The sequence below is a fragment of the Camelus bactrianus genome, chromosome 9, assembly GCF_048773025.1.
Source record: "Camelus bactrianus isolate YW-2024 breed Bactrian camel chromosome 9, ASM4877302v1, whole genome shotgun sequence".
NCBI lineage: Eukaryota > Metazoa > Chordata > Mammalia > Artiodactyla > Camelidae > Camelus > Camelus bactrianus.
Genome location: NC_133547.1, coordinates 44,347,547 through 44,367,957, shown reverse-complemented (window position 1 = coordinate 44,367,957; position 20,411 = coordinate 44,347,547). Strand labels below are relative to the sequence as shown.

At 36.3% G+C, this 20,411-nt stretch overlaps 1 protein-coding gene across 3 annotated transcripts in view; it reads left to right on the top strand.

The window, feature by feature from the left end:
- The first annotated feature begins 2,280 nt into the window (after positions 1-2,280).
- The window catches only part of CSDE1 (cold shock domain containing E1), a 35,386-nt gene continuing 17,255 nt past the window's right edge, over positions 2,281-20,411 (top strand). Inside the window, exons 1-6 of one of the 3 annotated variants that reach the window (XM_010968327.3) lie at positions 2,281-2,438; positions 9,253-9,647; positions 16,213-16,359; positions 18,006-18,204; positions 19,220-19,329; positions 19,730-19,822. In XM_010968327.3, coding sequence (XP_010966629.2) covers positions 16,222-16,359; positions 18,006-18,204; positions 19,220-19,329; positions 19,730-19,822 — 540 coding nt within the window. In that variant the 5' untranslated portion in view covers positions 2,281-2,438; positions 9,253-9,647; positions 16,213-16,221. The remainder of the gene's footprint in view (positions 2,439-9,252; positions 9,648-16,212; positions 16,360-18,005; positions 18,205-19,219; positions 19,330-19,729; positions 19,823-20,411) is intronic. The other 2 variants (XM_010968344.3, XM_010968335.3) reach the window with 2 other exon arrangements.

Here is a 20,411-nt window from a genome sequence, read left to right as displayed (position 1 = left end):
TCTCAAGTAGACTTCACAGAAATGTGCTTATGATAATTCAGAGAAAAAAACACACAACCATAATCAATCTTATTGTCTATTTAAGTGTCTCAGAAAGAAAAATCAGAATGATAAACAACCAAAAATAATTTATGCAATTTTAAATTCTGATGATTATTCCTTAGTAGACTAAATATCTTCCCCAAATCCATGACTAGCTGTTGTATAGGAAATGGTTCCCCAAGTGACTTGACAATTTTCTGCTTTAATTAACTTTGGTTTAAAGAAATAAGCATAAAAGATACTTACATTCTTTTGTTTTTTTAATTTGATTTCAGAATTAATCTAAAAAGTATTATTGCCTTAAAATGTGACCTTCTTAAAATGAAATCTACTTCTGTGGGTGGTACTTGCAGAAAGAATAAATCATTTAAATCAAATTACTCCATCTTTTACTTTCTTAATGCATTAGAGCTAAAATGTATGCTTCTGGGTTTACACATATTTGCATTTTGTGTTGAATATAGATTGATACTAATTATGGATCAAGAAGGAATTTAAAGGCAATTGAGACATATCAGAATGAGGATGATGAAACAGTTACATAGTTTAAGAAGGTCTTTAGAAGTTATGTGTGATGGTAGAAATAGAGACTTTATTCTTATTAATAGGAATTGTATTTATAGAATTTAGTGAGACCATTATTTTTTACATTTCCTATTGCTGTGATATTTGAGAATGTGTGCTCTTAGACCTAATTCTACTTTTAGCCCAGCTTCACATGACCTTGTTTCTACTGCAAGAGCCCAGAGCAGTTTCTCTGTAACATTAGAATATCCAAACTAGATCCGTTGCTGGGGAGAAGAAATTTCAGATTTAAGAACTGGACAGAGGAAACAAAACAGCTAGTTTGATGTATCTACATTCTGTACTTCCCAACAGAACATTTTACTTTCTAACAGCCTCTCACACTGTTGTTCAGTGGTATTCATTCAACAAGCTTTTGACAGTTGTCTATGCCAGCCACTGTCAGGAACCAGCGATGCAAAGATGAATGTCATGGGCCCTGTTCTAAAGTATCACTAATCAGTATAAGCTAGTAATTACAACAGAGTGAGCTATGAAAGCACTGAAAGTGAAGCACGTATCTGTGCCTGGGAAAGCATGGGAAGGCATTAGAGGCAGCTTGGAGGTGGTACGGAATTAAACCAACAGCAACAGAGGTGGAGAGAAAAATCTCTAAACATCAGAAGTACGATACTGCCTCCTCCTACAATTCAAGATGATTTGCTCAGAAGTGAAGGTTATACACTCTCATAACACTGTGCACCTTTCCTTCATTGCATTTATTTCAATGTTTATGTTTAGATTTTGGTTTTTGTGATTACTGAATGATGCTAGACTGTAAGTTCTTTGAGGACAGAACCATGTCCGTTTGTCGTTACTACAATATACACCCCAGTGATGACTTACACGAGGTGTCGGACAAATATGTTGAAAGGGAAAATGAAGTGGGTGGGAGAGTGCTTAGGAGCGTGGCTGGTTGTTTTTCATCCAAAATTGTCAAGTGAAAGAGCCACAGAATCTGTGAAAAGCTTTCCTCTCACCAGAGGGGGCTGCTCTATTGTTTGGCAAGGGATAATTCAGTGAACTTTTCCGTGGCTAGAATTAACCATTTTCCTGTTTCCCTCTTTTTCCCGTTGGATGAATCATCCATTTGCCCTGATTTCAACCTTTTGGTTATTGATTCATCCTCTTTGATTACCTGATACACTATGAACTGGTAACTAGAAAGGTCAGGTGAAGGAGTTTGTTTTTTGATGATTATGCCGCCTTGCTCACTCTTGTTCGTCTGTTGCGAGCAATATAGCTTGTGGGAGATAAAGTCCTCACTTAAGGCATCCAAATTATTTTGCTAAAAACCTAACTCTATGCTAATGAAAATTCCATTCTAACGTAGCAGACAAGAGAAAGAAACCTTGCACTGTTTGTAAAGAGAAACTGGAGTTTGGGAGCTTCTGGATTATCGCTGGGAAGAGAATTCCTTTCTATGACATTCCTGATATGCCCTCCAAATTGCTCGCCTTGAAGGTTTAGCCCGGTCTCGCTGCCTAAAGCGTATTCAGATTGGCAAAGATCAGAGACGCCGAAAGTCACAAGCCACCCCGCCCCTTGCGTCCCAACAGAGTCAGTAAACACCGAGATCGTTTCCCGCAGTTTACGGGGCAGGGAATATAGGAAAACGCATACACCATCTTGGTTGAGGTTAAGCGAAGCGCACTGGCTGGCGTCACTCAACACTCGTGCGCAGGCGTATTAGGGATACGCTCCACCCCACCCCCTCCCGCCTGTGCACGCGCTCGGAGCCCGCAACTCTCGCGAGAGAAGCGAGATTTATTCCTACGTACCGGGCCGTGCTGCTTATGGCGGCGCTGGAGAGGGGGCGCTGAGCTGTTGGGGTGAGTACGACCTCAGGGTCCAACTGGGGGTAGCAAGAAGCCAGGCTAAGGGCAGATGAGAAGACCAAGACAAACGAGAGAGACTTCTGAGTTAGGGTGGGCACTCTTAGAGCTCCGGGTAAGGAAGGTCTCACCGTGAGTTCCTACCCTGGGCTTTTCCACGAGGCCCCGGTTCAGCTGTCTAGGCCTCACGTCAGGCTGCAGAGCCGAAGCGAAGAGTCGAGGCCAGGCGGCCCCGCGTGGTGGTGGTAGTGGTGACTGAAGTGGGGGGAGGGAGCGAAAATGGAGGCTCCGACCGCAGCCAAGATGGAGGTAGGGGTGCGGGGATTGGGCGCGGAGGCTGCTGGGAGTTGTAGTCTGGCTCCTTCCTCCTCTGCGGCTTGGTGGGGGAAACGGGAACTACAAGTCCCGGCGGGCGGGGCGAGGGGGGTGGTGGTGCGGTCCTTTGTGTGAGACTGGAAGAGCCTGAGGCAGAGGATACGGGCCTACTTTTACTCTGGACCCGATAGTTTCTTAGCCGTCCCCTACTTGAGGACCTGACTACGAGTACCAGAGCGCAGTGCGGTAGTGGCGCCTCCTTTGTGTATGTGCTGAGACCCCGCTCCGTCTAAGTGCTTAGAGACACCTCTTTTCTTCGGCCACATCTTGCACAGTAGCGCGGCCGAATTGTCATCCTTCCATTCACCTACAGCTGTCTATCTTGGGTCTCGACACCCAGCCTTCCTCTAAATCTTCCCTTCGGTTTCTTGAGAAAAGGAACCAGCTCCCTAAATGAACTTAGGCGCATGGCTTTACCCGCTCTGTCCTGGGGTTAGGGCGAACTCTGTTATGTGAGAACCCAGTCGAGTTCTCCTGACCACCTTCTCCGATTCTTATGGTGCAAGAGCCTGGCCCACATTGTGCAATGAACGGCTTGGCTTCGTCATTCTATATAGAGTTAGTTTTTTAGAGCCCTGGTCGGAGACACTTTCGAGGTTTTTACTATCCGGTATTCCATCAGTACGAAATCTTAATTCCACGGTTCTTTTTGCTTTTAAAATTTTCCTCTAGAAGCACCCAGATGTCTCCTTTATTGCTTGACTCACAAGTGAGGCAGGGAACACTCTCTAAAACAGCCTTCAGTCTGCAAATACAAAAATCTGAACGTTGTTGTGCGAGGTAATTTCCTTGTTTTGCACCTAAAATGAGCGAAAGAGTGTGATCGTCTTTAAAACAGTTGGGAGACAGGGTGGAGAGGGAGGGAGGATGCCCAGAGGCACTGTGATAGGCAAATCTTGAAATCTATATATATCCTGTAAAAGATTTAGTTTTTTATCAGAATGGTACAAACTGACAGCTCTTGTCCGGAGCTACCAATCTGTAAAAATGTAGGAACCAAACTGTAGTCCACTAGTATAAGTTATTCTATATCAAAACGCTGAGTAATTTTCGAGTTTCCAGAAGGTAAGCATTTTCAATAGTACGTTGAGGGGCGATATAATACCTTGGTGCCCTTTTGGTACTAACCAATATTGGGTATTCTTGATGTGGGTAAGGAGGGGTTTTATATACTTGAATAGGCATATATGCCTGAGTCATAAAATCTTGATAAATTTTCAGCCTTGTTTCTTTTTTCCTTTTAGCCATAGGCCCAAAATAAAAGAGATGGTAGTGGTTTGAGTGATTTTGCAGCTGCTTTGGATGTTTACCATGTAGATGAGTATTTATAGCAGCTGAGTTGAAAACTAAAGTATTTGAGGCACAGAAGATAGGTTTTCTCCTTTTGTAAATAAGTTCTGACTTAACAAGTATGACCTTTAGAGTATGGTCGAAAATTCTGGTAAATTCCTAACAAATCAAAAATGAGAATGTGAAAGCTGACATGTAGTTCCTGCTTTATCCCACTCCTGTTTTCCTCTGCCTCCATCTGAAGACACGATGCAGGACCATACAGCATTTTAAAATACATATTTTCTTTTAAATTGTGGTAAAATATACATAACAGAATTTTCTGTTTTAATCTTCTTTTGAAGTGTACAGTTCAGTAACATTAAGTTCATTCACATTGTTGTAAGGATCATACTTCTCACAAGGTAGTTGAAACAGATGGCCATGTGGACAGATTTTTAAGGAGTTGAATTTGAGGACTGCATTACAAAATAAAAATTTTGAGATCTTGTTAAATAAATACAAGACATTGATTTGCCTTCTTAGTTTAGTCTTTTCAAAAAACAGAGGGGAAACTACTTTGCGATCTTTGACCCAGACTGTCTCATGGAGAGCTGTAAAACTTGTAGGATTTTTCATAATAGAGAATTACAGCTAGAAGAATTGTAAATATTTTTTAAGACTTAATAGCTAGAATGTCTTCAGTGTTGAAACTACTGTGGTGAGAGTGACTTGCTTTCTAGAGTCCCATCATTTCTTGCTGTTAAATGCTTTCTGCCAAATCAGGATTTTAAGAAATTCCGTTGTCTTTGTATTAGATTGTTTTCCACTTGCATGTGTGAGTACCTAGTTAAAAAGCAAAGTAAATCATAACTTTTTTTCGGTATGTACTGCCAAGCCTGAGGAATTCTGACATGTTTCTGTTGTGCTACATTCTTTTATTAGGGGTATTAAGCTGAATATGGTACACTGAATGATTATTTTTAGAGCATTCCTTAATGTTCTTTTATGCTGAAGTAATACATTAGTGTGTAGTTGAAAATAAAATAACCAGCAATTTATTCACATTGAACCAGTAGGCTCTCCATTGATTTGTAGTTACAGCTGGTACATAGCCAGTTATTTGCACTTCTGCTTCTCAGATGTAGTAAGTACAAACTCCTGCTATGGTCAGGTTTGCTAGATACTGCCTCCTTGAGTGAAAGTCTTTGCCCAAGGGCCTTACATACACTGTTGCTTTATTGGGCAAGCCAGTGCCACCATCACTATACCTGCTCTGGTCAATGTGATAGCCACCAGCCTTGTGTGACCATTCTGCACTTGAACTGTGCACAATTCTGAATTGAAATGTGTTGTGGATTTTGAGGAATTAAAAAAAAAAGTCACTTCCTGTGGGAAGTGATGACATTTTGAATTTACTTGATTAAATAAGATAATTAAAATTAGTTTTGCCTGTTTCTTTCAACGTTACTATCATTACTAGAAAATTTTAAATTACAGATATGGCTTGCACTGTTATTTCTGTTAAACAGTGCTGATCTATACTATTCTCTGGTTTTTGTGTCTGTAACATTTCTTTAGTTTCCTCCTGCCCTGGCATTTGTCCTGTTTCAAAGTATTAGTATACGTAAAAGCAGTTAAGTGATGAGTGGGTATATAATTTTAAATATCTTAGTAATTAACAACTCAGTACAATTGTTATTACTAAAGTAAACATATACAAAAAAGATAGTTGCAGCAATTTCCACTCAACATGGTGATGACTTAGACTCTTTTAAGGTGGTTAATTGTCCAAACTGTATCATTTTCCTTAAATCCCAAAGTACAACTGAACTAAAACCTATTAGGCACTTAAGTTACACAGGTTAGAGAAAAGTATGATATGTCTTGATTTAATACATCAAGAAATATGAACTGGGGAATTAAGGCAAGAATGAATATTATCCATAAAAATTACCAGTAGAGAGCCTTTTCAGTCCCATGCTACCTATTTAGGTCTTTTCTCAAAGGAAGAAGTACCCGGAAGAAAGTGGGTTAGGTGAAGACTTTTATAGACTGGTTTAACATTTCATTAACATTCTTCCCAAGTGAATGCTGTACAGACTTTGAGAATAATTTGTCAAAATGATAAACTGGGTTATATGATACATTTTAGATGAATTAACACCATATAATTGTATTAGCTCAACATGTATTAATTTAATGCCTACTGTGTGCCTGGCTTATGCTAGGCCTTTAAGATAAAGCACCGAACTGGAGGAAACAGTAAATAACAAAACAGGTGATCGTAATTTTAGGACAGGTGAAATGGAGCATGACTGTTTGGATTATCAGTTCAAGTAAAAGGAATTCGGCTTTAACTCCTAAAACAGCGTGACATAATAGTTGATAATTAACTTACGGTGATAGTGTTCACCTACTGAGCAAAGGGAAAAGGATTTGATTATTTAGCAATCAGGGAGACTCTCAGATCCACATTTAAATTGATCGTTAGTTTTTTGATTAGTACTTTGTAGTTCATGTGACTTAAGAAGTGTCTAGCTTTTGGAGGGGATGTAGGGGATGCACTTAAGTTCAGAAGGTTAAAGCAAAAGAATTTGTCAGTATTACCCATGAATGTTAATTTTGGCATGAGTGGATAGCCAATTTATTAATATGTCCAGTGGGTATTTTTTAAAAGAAGAGGTTACTTCTTGATTGGATAATTAAGACTTTATACAGTTAACCAAAACTTTTTAACATTGGTAGAACTGTTTGCCAACTTGAATTGTGTCTTTTACCTATTATAGATTAATTATCTTTTTGCTATATTAGTTTCTGCTGTGGTTAAGTTTAGCAATACTGGGTTAGGTACTAAAGGGGGCTGTGATAAAGGAATAAACTTGAGTTTGTCTTTCAGAAATTTGAAATATAATTGAAAGAACAAGGTACATAAACATGAAGTAAGTAAAGTACAGAAATGATTTGGTTCCAAAAAGAATGATGCAGACAGTGGGAATTAATGCTTCCCATAGTGAAAATTAAGATATTAAATCTGTACTGAAATGCTCAGGAAAGGCTTTTTTTTTTTTTTTTTTTTTTGGTCACATTGAAGATGGCAAAATATATCTTTGTGGACAGATGCATAGGCACAAAGACTAGAATTCAGGAATCTCCCAAGATTTGTGTTTAAGAGTTAGGAAAATGCACCTATCTAGAAGAACTGGACAGCAGTAGAAGATAAAGTTGGTAAGGTAGAATAGAGACATCTTGAATGGTGGTTGTTTAACACTGACTGCAAGTCAGAAACACCTTGGGGTGGGGTAGGGGGAGAAAATATACCAATGCCTGGGACTTATTCCCAGTTAGATTAGAATCTCAGGGTGGGATCCAGGCTTTGTTTTTGTTTTGTTTTGTTTTGTTTTCGTTTTTTTTTCATTTGCCCAGGTGGATAGGATGTGCAGCCAGGATTAAGAACTTCCCATTTAGAGTGCTGGAAAAATCACTGAGGATTTTGGACAAGGAGATGAGATGAATGAGATGAAATTGGAATTTTAGATAAATCAGTCTGGTAGTGTTATGTGACAGAAAATGGAAAGGGTTGACACTAGAAATTAGGTGTGTCAGACACCTGGACCAAAATTTGGTGTCATTTAGGACCAAAGATATCTTGAAATGTTGATAAGACTTGCAACATCGAGTGTGGAGGTGGAGAGGGAGGACTCAGAGACCATTACAGAAGTGACCCGACATCAGGCAGGTTTAATTACTCTTGGGGGAGTGGGCATAGGTATTTCTTAAAGCTTCCCAATTGATTGGAGATCCACTGCTCTGAGTATCTAGTCTGGGTAATAGAATGATCCAAATAAAAGATCTGACAAATGTAACATTTGATATTTGAAATAACAGTATAAAGTCATGGAATGTTAGATAAAACCAATGGCTACAGATCAGCTGTTAATAAAATAAGTTTTCATTTTGCATAGGAGAAACAAACTCAGGGAGATTAAATATAACTTGTTTGTGGCATTTTACTGGTAAGCGTCAGTGTGATTAGAATTGAGCTCTCCTACTCTTAAGTCATTTCATCAGCTCTGAGTAATCATTTTTTATAGCTAATACAAAGCACAATTCTGAGGTTTTGTTTATAAATATATTTCATTTCTCTTCCCTTCTCAATTGTTTCTCTTCTATAGACATTTCTCATCTGTTTATGGCAATAGCTTGAATGAGATGTCTGTTTCCTTCACTAAGTCATCTCTCATAGGATTTCAAGACTTAATACCCTTTCATCAAGAACTAGGTTCTCTGTTTCCTGTTATATCAAGTTGAAGTGCTTCATAATCTGGCTCTGCTGCACCTGTCACACTATATATCTCATTTCACTTTAACCCAGCCCTAGCTAGTCTATTGATTCCTCTGAAACAGCAAGCCATACTTGTTGCCACAGTCACTCATGCTACTAGTAAAGCTCCCTTGGTTCTAGGCATAGAAAATCATATACATGATCTCTGCTCTGAAGGAACTTAGAATCTAGTTGCATACTCTGGCTTGGTTTATGTGATATTTCATGCCTGGACTGCTCAGCTGTTTTCTTTCTCTGAAAAATCTGCCTTTCTCCAAATTAAGCTGAAATACTCCAGCTCTTATTAAAAGCCTTCTCTGATCATACTTGCCATGTTGCTTTGAGGCACAGACAGTGGTGAATAAATAATAAGTAATGTATGTAGTATAGTATGTGACACAGTACATATCCAGATATTAGTTGAGCAGGTTAATTTTTGGCATTTTATCCTATATTCTGTTTTTTCCTCCTTGTATAACTCTTCTCAACAAGAATGCAGACTGATGGCAGGAACTTTTTATATTCTCCACAGTACCTAACAGTGCTAGATAATTACAAAACTCTTATACTAAATTGACTATTATGCTGTGTAACTTAGAGCTTATTTAGGGGAAGGGGTGTCAGCAAGGACTATGAAATGATTTCTGGTATTGAGTGTGTAGTACCAAAGGAAATACCTGTTAGCAGTTGAGAGATTGCTCAAATGACATCAAATGTGTGTGCTTCCAAGTTTCCTGTAGTGCTTGATTCTAAGTTAATGAAATGAGCTTATCCCCCCACCTGCCATCTGTCCCTGATTCTTTTATGTAAGTTATAGTTAATATCTTTGTTTTTTATCTCTAGTATGAAGTGTAACAGAACATACTTTACCACCTGAAACTGCTGCTTCAAGTTCAGATCAGGCAAGGAACAAACCTCGAAACAACCAAGACCAAAGAAGAGTACACTTAAGTTGAAGACACAACACTTGATCTGAAACAAGAAGTTTGTGCCTACTCAACAGCTTTGAAAGAGCACTTCCCGACGCTGCTAGTAGTCTTTGTTTTCTTCAGTGCTGTGCTGTGAGATTGCCCGGTGCAGCAGCAGTTGTATTCTTTATTAGCTTCATAGATCATTTTCTCTCGCTCTCTCTCTCTTTTTTTTTTAATACTAGCAACTTTCATTCTTTGAAACGTGTGCTGAAAAAGAAGAAATCAGCAAATACTACTGAAAGTGCAATATTTGATTATCACTGCGAGGTAGGTCTATAGTTTCCTGTTGTCAAGAATCAGTTTATAATTCTGGATTTTCTGATTTCTTGGTTAAATATAAAATTTAAATTTGTTCTCTTCTAAAGGTATTCTGAAAATGATGTATATTCTCAACTATTAGTCTAAAAATATCAACACTAGGTTATTTAATTATTGCTTCTTGTTAGATGAGGACAGTATTTATGGCCAGAACTGGGATTTTTCACCCAATATTGTGTTTATTAATACATACAGATCTCTTGATTCATTGATCTTTTAGAAAAACTCCATTTGTACTATTTAGAAGTTAGAGTTTCAGATAGGAGTGCCTTTTACAATCTTGTTAGAGGTAACCTTGAGTGAAGAAAGCCTACAAGAAAGGGAAATTTGAAGGTGAGTACTACTATGTTTAAAGGGAGATGAGTCTTTGGTGGAGGTATAGAGCTAACAATTAGCAGATTCAAGGAAGTCTGAAAACACATGGTATATATTGAGTAGTCCATTATGAACAGTAGAGAGTACAGTTTTGTGGGACAGAGAGAGAAACTGGAAAGGGAGGCTTACTGGAGGCAGGTTCTTAAGGGCCCACTTTATTTGACATTTTTTAGGAAGGTCACCAGATGTTTATAAGCAAGGGCTTAATGAATTTTGTATTTCAAATCTGAGATAATTTATTGCTTCAGATTTTGATGTTACATATTCAGAAGTATATCTTTAAAAGACAAGTAGTGCCACTTTTAAGGAATGGGCTAAGGATGGGATGCCCGTTAAGACCAGTGGACAGAGTGTAAGAAAGATAAAGTTAGGGTAAAGGCAGAGAGAAGAGGTAGACACTAGGTGTTTTAATAGTAGAAGTGGTAGAACTATTGACCTATTGCATATGAAGATGAGGCTGGAGGGAATTGATTTAGTCTATCCAGTTGTCCAAGTTAGAAACTTTTTTTCATAGGAATAGGGAAGTTCAGGTAGGGACTTGTGGAAATCTGTTGTGTTTATTAGATAGTAATCCGAAGTTGAGAAAATATTGTTTGGAATGTTAAAACAGTGGCTGTTTGGGAGAGGTAAGATTGTGGTGGGCAGTTTTCCTTTTTCATCTTTAGTTCTTAGATTTTTTTTAAGATCAGCAGAAATAAAGGTTTGAAATTCAAAAAGGAGTCATCACTTTATAGGTAATAAATGAAGAAGTACCAAAGAAGAGAATGCTCAAAGGAATAGAGGTAGTCAGCAAAGAATGCTAAGGAAGATAATTCCAAGAAGATAAACATTTTGTAAAATGCTGCATTGATCAAATGAAATGGGGAATGAAAACAGGTCATTCCTAGGTGGTTATCTTAAAAGCTTCATCACCGTTTCAAGAAGCACTTGAGCCTTTATCTCCAATTTATTTAAAGATTGAGAGCTTACTGTGGTAATGATCTTACTGTGGGCCAGAATTATTCCTTAATTTAAAACTATGACTAATAACTATTTAAATTACCCATAAACAGACACTTAATCACTCAGTTTTAAGGTCATTGTACTGTTTGCTTTTTCTATTTGTTCCTTTCTACCTTCTCTTTAAAAATTATTTTTGACTGTCATCGATTGTGCTGGATTGGTAAAATAATGGAGATTGAAATTGTATTGTTTTATCTTTACTATTCAAAGGGTAAAAGACTAGATGCTAAAGCTTTCATTGACATGATTTATAGAAATGGATTAAAAGCAGAAGGGCTTTTTGTTTAGCCTAATTTTTGTCTTCTGAGTGTTAATTTATTACATGAACATTTTAAAATGTATAAATAAACCCACATGCTCCCATAGCTGTCAGAAGTTAGGTTGTATATGTTAATACACATATTTATAAACATAACAGTTGGGGTGGGAGATATTAACAGTAAAACATGTTCTTGTTGTACAGTTGTGAATTATTCCAATTAAAAAGAGTACAGTTAAGGAAACAGATTTGGTAATGCATTAGAACACCAGATTTTTAGAGACTTCTGGAAAAAACAGTAAAAGTAGTACATAATTAGGAGTGAATAAATATTGAGGAGTGGGATTGGCCCTAAAAATATCAAGGAAGAATAAGGCTTATAAGAAGTTTGGTTGGCATGTAAAGATAGACTTGATTGCTTTGGTGAGAATTTTGATCAAGACAGTTTAAGGTGACAGAAGAAAGCAAAGCTAGGAACATTAAAAGAAAACTGAAGCCCCAGGTAAATGAGAAGATAACAGGGTAACTTGCTATAAGTGTGGAAATAGCTAATGGAGACTTGTGACCAGAGTCTTGATTGTTTTTTCAGAGGTAGGTATGGGAACTTCGGATCTTGCTTTCTATCCCTAGCAAAAGTCCAGGAGCAAACCGGTAAAAAAAAAAAAAAAAAGATACTTCTATAAGGCCATTTGACAGTATCTCATGATAGTATAATGATTAGTTTGGAGAAATACAGATTGGGTAATAAACATTCAAAGGCGTTGACTAATGGACTGATTTTTCAGAGAATTCTCTGGGTATGTGCTGCCAGATTCTATCCTTGCCCTACTTTTAAAAAATAATTTAGTAATAAGTAGTTATGTCTGTACTTAGGTACTATGCACTTCAGGTTTTTGTATGAAGTAACCCTAACCATCCCAGCAACTCTGTGAGGTGGGTATTAAGGAAGGACATAGAATGCTTAAAAGATAGCTTACAAAGGCTAATAATTTTAAATTATCCCTATAAGTTGGAACTCCAGGTTAACCAACAAAAGAAATTTAAAAGCATTAGATTAGTTTTTTCTTTCTTAGCAAATGATCAGTTCTAGAAGAATTAAAAGGAGAAAACCTGATTTTACTAATTTATTAAGAAATGATCTGGAGGGTTTTTTTTTTTAAGTTATACAAAGTTTCTAAAGACTAAACATAATCACTCACTACTCTATATATATTGGTCAGGATACAATAAGAATAATAGTGAAATATGCTTTAGTGAATAATTGTTTAGAACATATCCAGAAGACAGCAATTAGTATGAAAAACGTTGCATTCAGAAAACTGAAAGGAACAAAAGAAGTTAAGGGAAATTATATGTAGGTTAAGAATACAAAGTCATTTTTTAAAACTCTTATAGTGAATTAGGTTGCCTTTTCTAAACTAATTCCTTTTCAGTGTGAGGCAAGCAGAGTAGGTTAGAAAGGGGCAGGGGCTGGGGGCAACTCAGTGATGTTACAAGAAGAAATTACAAATCATAGAATTTTGATTTTTTTCCCCCCTAGGGAATTCAAAAATCACATAGGCCATCGGTTTTCATATGAGGAAACAATCCCAGAGAAGTTAAAAGTATGGGAAACAAGACTAAGTTCTATATTCTTCAGGGAAATTTAGTTGATTTCTTGAACTAGAAGTGAATTAAATTTAACTTGAGGGTCTTTACAAATTTTTTTTTACGGGGATTAATGTTAATGACTTGGGATGGGGACTTTTGTCTCCTCTGTTCACTACTATAGAAGTAGAACCTAGAACAGTACTGATGCATTGTAGGCACTCAGGTTCTGGTTTAATGTATAAGGCAGTGGTTAAGAATTCAAGCCATGGAGCCAGTACTGGATTCTGTTCCCATTTACCATTTTTATCTCTGTGCACTTAAAATGCCATCTAAGTGTTTTCTCATCTTTGAGCATTAAATTAGATTTTCCCGGTCTTTCCTTTTTTAAATACAGTTGAAGTCATACTATGTGAGTTATTTTATTTTTTGTCATATAAATTACTGTGACTTCTTGAACCAGTGTTAAGACTTCAGATTATTTCCAGGAATTTGTTACTAAAACATTTCAGTGACACATTTTTGCGTATAGGTTTGTCCACATTTCACACTTCCCCAGGATAGGTTTCCTGCAGTGGAATTAATAAGGAAAACAGCTCCACATTTTGGTACATGCTGCTAGACTATTTAGAAAGGTTGTACCAGTTTACCACCGTAAAAGTACATGAGCACGTTCTTAACCTACTTTCTCAGTATCTTTTATGTTTGGTAGTTTTATCTTTTAATTTTTTTATCTTTTAATCTTTTATCTTTGGTTTGATAAATGAATAATTTGTTTTATCAAAATTTTTGCTTGCCAAAATTGAAGTTTATATGTTGTGTAGTTAGTGAATGATCTTTTAAGACTATTTGTCTTAATGTCTTTCTGTAATTAAACAGATGAGTGCCTGCATTTTGCCAAGCACTGTCTAACACTGGGGATTAGCCTTGAACAAAAAGTTCCTACTCTCATGGAGCTTATTTTCTAATAGTTTCTAATTCTTACTGATTTGTTTAAATTCTTTAAGATACACCCATATATTTACATTTGCATTTGTTCTCTTTAGATGTGAATATAAAAGCTTGTACTTTTTAAAGTTTTTTATTTTATTTTTTAAATTTATTTGGGGAGAGTGTAATTAGGTTTATTTTATTTATTTTAATGGAGGTGCTGGGGATTGCATGCTAAGCTAACCTAAGCACTCTGCCACTGAGCTATACCCTCCCCGCAGCTTACACTTTTTATATAATCAAATATTGACCCTTTGCATTTTTTCTGTTGATTTCAAAGCTAGGAAGTCCTCCTTCCAAAAACTACATGCATTTTTAATTAATGTTTGTTAAGGTGTTTAATGAATATTTTTTGTATGTTGTGAGATGAGCAACTAAATTGATTTTTCCCCCCTATTTAAAAAAAGCCAAATAACTTTTACATGTTGGTCCATTCCTTCCGCACACCCTTTCCCCTTTTTTTCTGGTGTTGTCTTTATCTTTTTATAAACAAAGATCTGTTGTTGAGCGATCTACTTTTTCCATTGCACTTTTTACGTAATCATGTGGTGGTTTTGTTTGTTTTCAGTGAGCATCCGTTTTGTTTAATGGTACTTCTTTAGTCTTAATGGTGCTGGTTAAGAAAAATTTAGGAATTCTTTTAAGGGAACGGTGTTAGCATATTGTCTTATCTAAAGTTGCTTGAGTAGTATATGGTTTCCCCTTTTAAAAAAGTCCCCCAAATGGATAAAAGCTAGAGTAAAAAACTTAAGTCAGTAAAGATGCTAGGAGAAAGGAAAATTCTCTTTCAATTCTGTTTTGATGTGCTCGTCTAGAAGTGAGATGCGATTCAGGTAATACAGCCTAAATTCCAGTACCCTCATTAGGGAACCCTTACAAGGAAATGATAGCTCAGATCCCTTCTGATTCTGATTCATTTTCCCTTAGGGTGAGAAAAACAGGAGTCTTATCTCCTACCTACAGATAGGGCTAGTGGGACTGAGGACTTCAGAATGTAGTTTTTGCACCTTCCTGGCCTGTATATTGCAGATAATATCATTGCATTCTTACTTGTATGGTGATAAGAACTACAGTTTAAACCTGAAAAAGCACAGCTTGAAAGTCATCACCTAAGTCAATGATGTGGAATAGTGCTCTTCAGTATTAATTTGATAATACTGTTTAGCAAGGAAAGCATGTATAGTCAATATTTACATGTGTAGATATTTATAAATTGTGTGATTATATTACTGCATTTGCACTGTAAAGCAGTGCATCAAAGAAAGAGGAGAAATACTATAAAAATAGCTTACCTGTCAATAGTGCAGAAACTTTCCAGCCTCACCAGAAATATTATGTATGTCTGGATGTGTAGTTTATAAGTGCTTAATTTAAAAACTTTATATTATCATAAATTAATATATAAAGAACAGTATGCATTTGTGTGTTTTATTGCTATTAGTATAAGTCTGTATCATAGTCTTAATCTGTAATGTTTTGGCAGACTTGTCAGATGTTATTAGATGGTCATTTATTTCACAATGTGGAGGTTAAAAGAACTAGTACTAGGATTAGAGGTGTCTCCTCCCAGTATTCTTGCCTGTGATTGCTTTATTAACGTTATCTTCTAAGATTCTTCTATGGAAATCTTTTTCAACAGCTTGTCTATTTGTGAGGGCAGTTTAGTTAATCTGGATAGCTAAATTTGTATGTACACTTAATTGGGGAAATGTAAACTGTAATATGCTGAAAGTAAATGAGTGAGGGCGTCACTATTGATCTCTTGTTGGAGTCTTCACTCTTACCTCAGAATACATGAGTAATGTGTGACATGTAATGTGATCTGACATACCAACTCAGCAAGGCCTCTCCTGTGAATACATAGTAACTACTTATAAAAGCTAATTTTTATCTCTGGGCAAAAAATGTGTCCTACTATTTTCTTTCCACATCCCATTGGATTATCCTGTGTGTACCCTACTTTAGGGAGACAGGTGATTGAAAATATTGGATTCTGTGTAAAGTTGTGAGACATTGAAAAGTTGGTATGAATTGTTTCACTGTAGCAACCACCAGAGTCCTTACGGCATTTTAAAAATTGTAAATGTTATGGACTAGGAGGTTGTATAAGGGCTTTAAAAAATAAATTTCAGTTTGACCTTTTAGTGTTAATGCTATAATTTATTTTATCGATAGAAATATGATTAAATGAATTATATTTTGCTAAAGTAACCTAATAGTAAATCTTTAAACAGGTTAACTGTAAAATGTGTTAAATTTGTTATTGATCATAGTTCTAAACATTGTGCTATGTTGTCACAGCTGTTTGAGATGGAGAACGTTTTTACTGTGTCATCAGATCCTCATCCCCCTCCTGCAGCCCCTCCTTCACTTTCTTTACCTTTATCTTCATCTTCTACCTCATCTGGGACTAAAAAACAAAAGAGGACCCCCACGTATCAGAGATCTGTAAGTCAGGGAAGCAGTCATCCAAGCTTATTTTTCTTTGTGTTAAGAGCATGACTGAGAAGAGTCACTCAGTTTGATTGAAATACCCTGCAAACTCTCTAACTTTTCTAAAAATTTCCTTCACCTTGAATCTTGAAAGATAAGTTTAGTAGTTTAGGGCCTTGCTACTCAAAGTATGTCCAAGAATCAGAAGCCTTGGTATCAATGCTTGGAACCTTGTTAGAAATGGAGAATCTCAAACTCCTGCTCCCACTGAATCAGATTTCCTGTTTTAACCAGATCACCAGGTAACTTTAAGTTTGAGAAGCCCTAGTTGAGAATCCATATTGTAGAGGTAGCCCTTCTTGATTTGAATCCTCTGTCATTTGACTTTGGCAAGTGATTCAGTATCAATGTCTTGTTTCCTCATTGGTAAAATGGGGACATAACTTTCTCATGGGCTTTTATAAAGATTAAATGAGTTAATAGATGTCCAACACAGAACAGTGTCTAGCATGAAAGAACTAGAACTTAACCACTTACAGATAGCTTTGATTTGCATGATTTGGCCATCCCACGTAGTGTTTAACTACTAATACCTTCAGTTTATCTTTCTAGAATTTCAGTCATCTTTTTTCTAATGAGAAATGATTTTATTAATGTTCAACATCACACTTAAATGAAAATGCTTATAAGTCAAATTTTCAATGAAACTGTCTAAAACTAGTTGTAAGGATGTGGATATGTTGCTGTAGTAAATCAGTTATAGACTTCACATTTCCTAGGGATTTTTCTCCTCTATCTGATGCTTCACTTAAATAAAGTGAAATATTCAATGTGATAGATAGTATCTGATGATTAAACAGGCCCCAGTGCATTGTATTTAAATATCCCCTTTCACTAAAGAATGTTTTATTTGCTTAGCTGATCATGGAAACAAATGACAGTATTAGGAGATTTCATTGGTGTCTGAAATAGGTGAAAAGATTTCTTTAATTGTACCTGTGAAGTGATTGAACATTTTTAGAATTGAGGGAGCTTTTGTTGTCTTGGAGTTGTGCCTGAAAACTTGTTTTCTAACTCGTTTTGAGTTATATTCTATTAATGGACCTAAGCATGCATTCATTTTCTAGTTTGAAAAAAGTATTGCATAGAAAGTTTTTTAATCTCTACTAACTTAAATAATTAGTTTCAAGATGCATGGGTTACCAAGTAGTGTAAAGGTTTCTGTTTACATTTCAACGTAAGTGTTAATAAATTTCTTAAGGAAATATTCTGGTAGTTTGTGTTCCCGTCTCTTGAATATTAATTACCTTTGTTCTGATATTTTTGTTTTAGTCATTTAAAGGTAATATAAAGACAGCTTTTACTTACGTAGTTGCTTTGTCTTAATATTTAAACTCCAGAAATTGTATTTGTCTGGTAAGTAAAAATTCTACCATAAATTGGGATGGTTCCTCCAAATAATTTGATAAACTTCTTCTGAAATGTATTAGCTAAATTAACATTTCAATAATAAAAGCACATGATCTTCCTTTTACCTGTTTTACCATTATTTTCTTTGCCTTTTTATGTTAAAAATTCAGGGTTTTGTTAATCAGACTTAGTGTGCTATGGAGATAATGTACAAATCTGTATATATTGAGTTATTCTTCTTTTTAAAACAGATGAGCTTTGATCCAAACCTTCTCCACAACAATGGACACAATGGGTACCCCAATGGTACTTCAGCAGCACTGCGTGAAACTGGGGTTATTGAAAAACTGCTAACCTCTTACGGATTTATTCAGTGTTCAGAACGTCAAGCTAGACTTTTCTTCCACTGTTCACAGTATAATGGCAACCTACAGGACTTAAAAGTAGGAGGTAATCTGTCAGTTCTCCTTTTTATAAAACTAATCACAAATTTCCCTTATCAGCTTACTTATAAGAATGTTCTGCCTTTGACCTTTTAATCGTACCAGTTACCAAGGTTTGTCTGTGTAAACTTAGCAGAATCCTGATACCTATTTTGGTGGTGATCTTTTTGAGGGATGAAAGGGTAATTGACTAAAAGATATCTTTGGATAGTTTTTAGATAGACACTTGGTAGATATAATTGTTATTCCCCTAATGATGACTGTTTAGCTAATATTAGATTTTAAGCCAGTGAAAATATTGAACTTACCATGTTTTAATTATTCCACCAGGTACTAGTTTGGGTAGTACCTGAAAAAACTTAACTTACAATGTCATCACTTGGACTATGTAGAAATTCATTTTGACTGACACCATAGAAATCCCCTTCACATGTGAAAATGTATGGCTTATTAAAGGACTGACATTACAAGGTCTCAGTGTGTGTTTTTTAAAATATCTTTAAGAAAAAAGTCAGAACAATAGTTAACATGAATATTTGGCATACCAAATAGTCTAAACTGTACAGGAGTGTTACTGTGTTATTTTGGTTAATCCTCATTTTACAGATGAAGAAACGGAGGTATAGGGAGATTTTTCGGGGTTGTGGGGAAGCCAAACCTCATGGTCATTATATTGCATCCTTTGCAGTATGTGAGAATGCCATGAAAACTAAGATATAGCTACCTTGGTCAAAACAGTGGTTCTGAAAGATTAGTGTGTATCAGAATTACCTACATGACTTGTTAAAATACAGATTGCTGTACCTGATGCCCAGTTTGTTTTTGAGTAGGTCTGGAGTGGGACCTGGGAATTTGCATTTCTGCTATGCTCCAGGTGATGCTGCTGCTGCTGCCGGTTCAAGGACCACACTTTGAGAATCACCAGTCTAAGGAAACTCAAATGCTGCATTAAGTTTAGCTTGAAAGTGAGATACCATTTTACCAAAATTAGTCCAACAAACACAACACTCTGTTTATTTTAGATGATGTTGAATTCGAAGTATCATCTGACCGGCGGACTGGGAAACCCATTGCTATTAAACTGGTGAAGATAAAACAAGAAATCCTCCCTGAAGAACGAATTAATGGACAAGTTAGTGACTTTGATGCTTTATGTTTTCTTAGGGCCCTGCATTTGCATATCTTTCACATTAGAAAAGGAAGATTCTTCCCCATCTCCTCAGTTTGCACGCAAGAGAGCTATAGTATATAAAAGTTACCATTTTAAAATTATATCAGAAGCACTGGCATTCCTTGACCTGAAATAAATATATGGTCAAGACTCAATTGGGGTTCTTACATATAACCCTAAGTCTATGCTTACAGTCAGTTTATGTACTGTAAGTGAAACTTGGCAGCATGACATCCTCTTGTGGATCATACTAAAATGCATCCCTATGTATAGTATAGAGGATATTAAAATTCAGTTTATATTGCACAGTGCTGCTCCTGAAATGATTAGCAATGGAAATTTTTTTTTTTTTGACTGGTAGGTTGTGTGCGCTGTTCCTCACAACTTAGAGAGTAAATCTCCAGCTGCCCCGGGTCAGAGTCCAACAGGGAGTGTATGCTACGAACGTAATGGGGTAAACTTGTGTATTTTTCTTAAACCTTTGCCTGATCCACCATGTGATCTATAAGCGTACTTTAAAATTCAAAATAGAAAACGTAAGCTGCAGTTGATAAAATCAGTTTTAAATTTGGTTTCAAAGAGGCTTCGAGTGCAGCATAATCAAAAAATTTAAAAAAATAATAGGACTTCCAAGTGTCTTAGCTTGCCCAAGTGTGACCTTAGTTAGAACATTAAGGTAAAATGCTTCTTTTACTCACTTTTTTGGGGGTTGTGGGAGGGGATCTTTTTTCTGGTTCCTTTTAAGCACTAACTCCAGCTTTTTTTGTTTGGAACACCTTATATAAAAGTTGTTTTTTTGAAATGTAACTACAACCTCTGGGCAAATGCTTCCGTGTGTAAGCTTTTTGAAGTTGGATTGCTGCTCAGCTGTGGACTCGCAGAAGTCATCAGCACTATGGTGGGGAATTGTGTTTATATGAATAAACTATGTACTTGTCAAAAGGCATTTAATTTTAAGAAATTGGCTTAAAATGCCAGTTTAAGAAGTATTTAACAAAGTAAATCACAGTATGCAGTGAATATGCATCCTGCCAATATAGTAA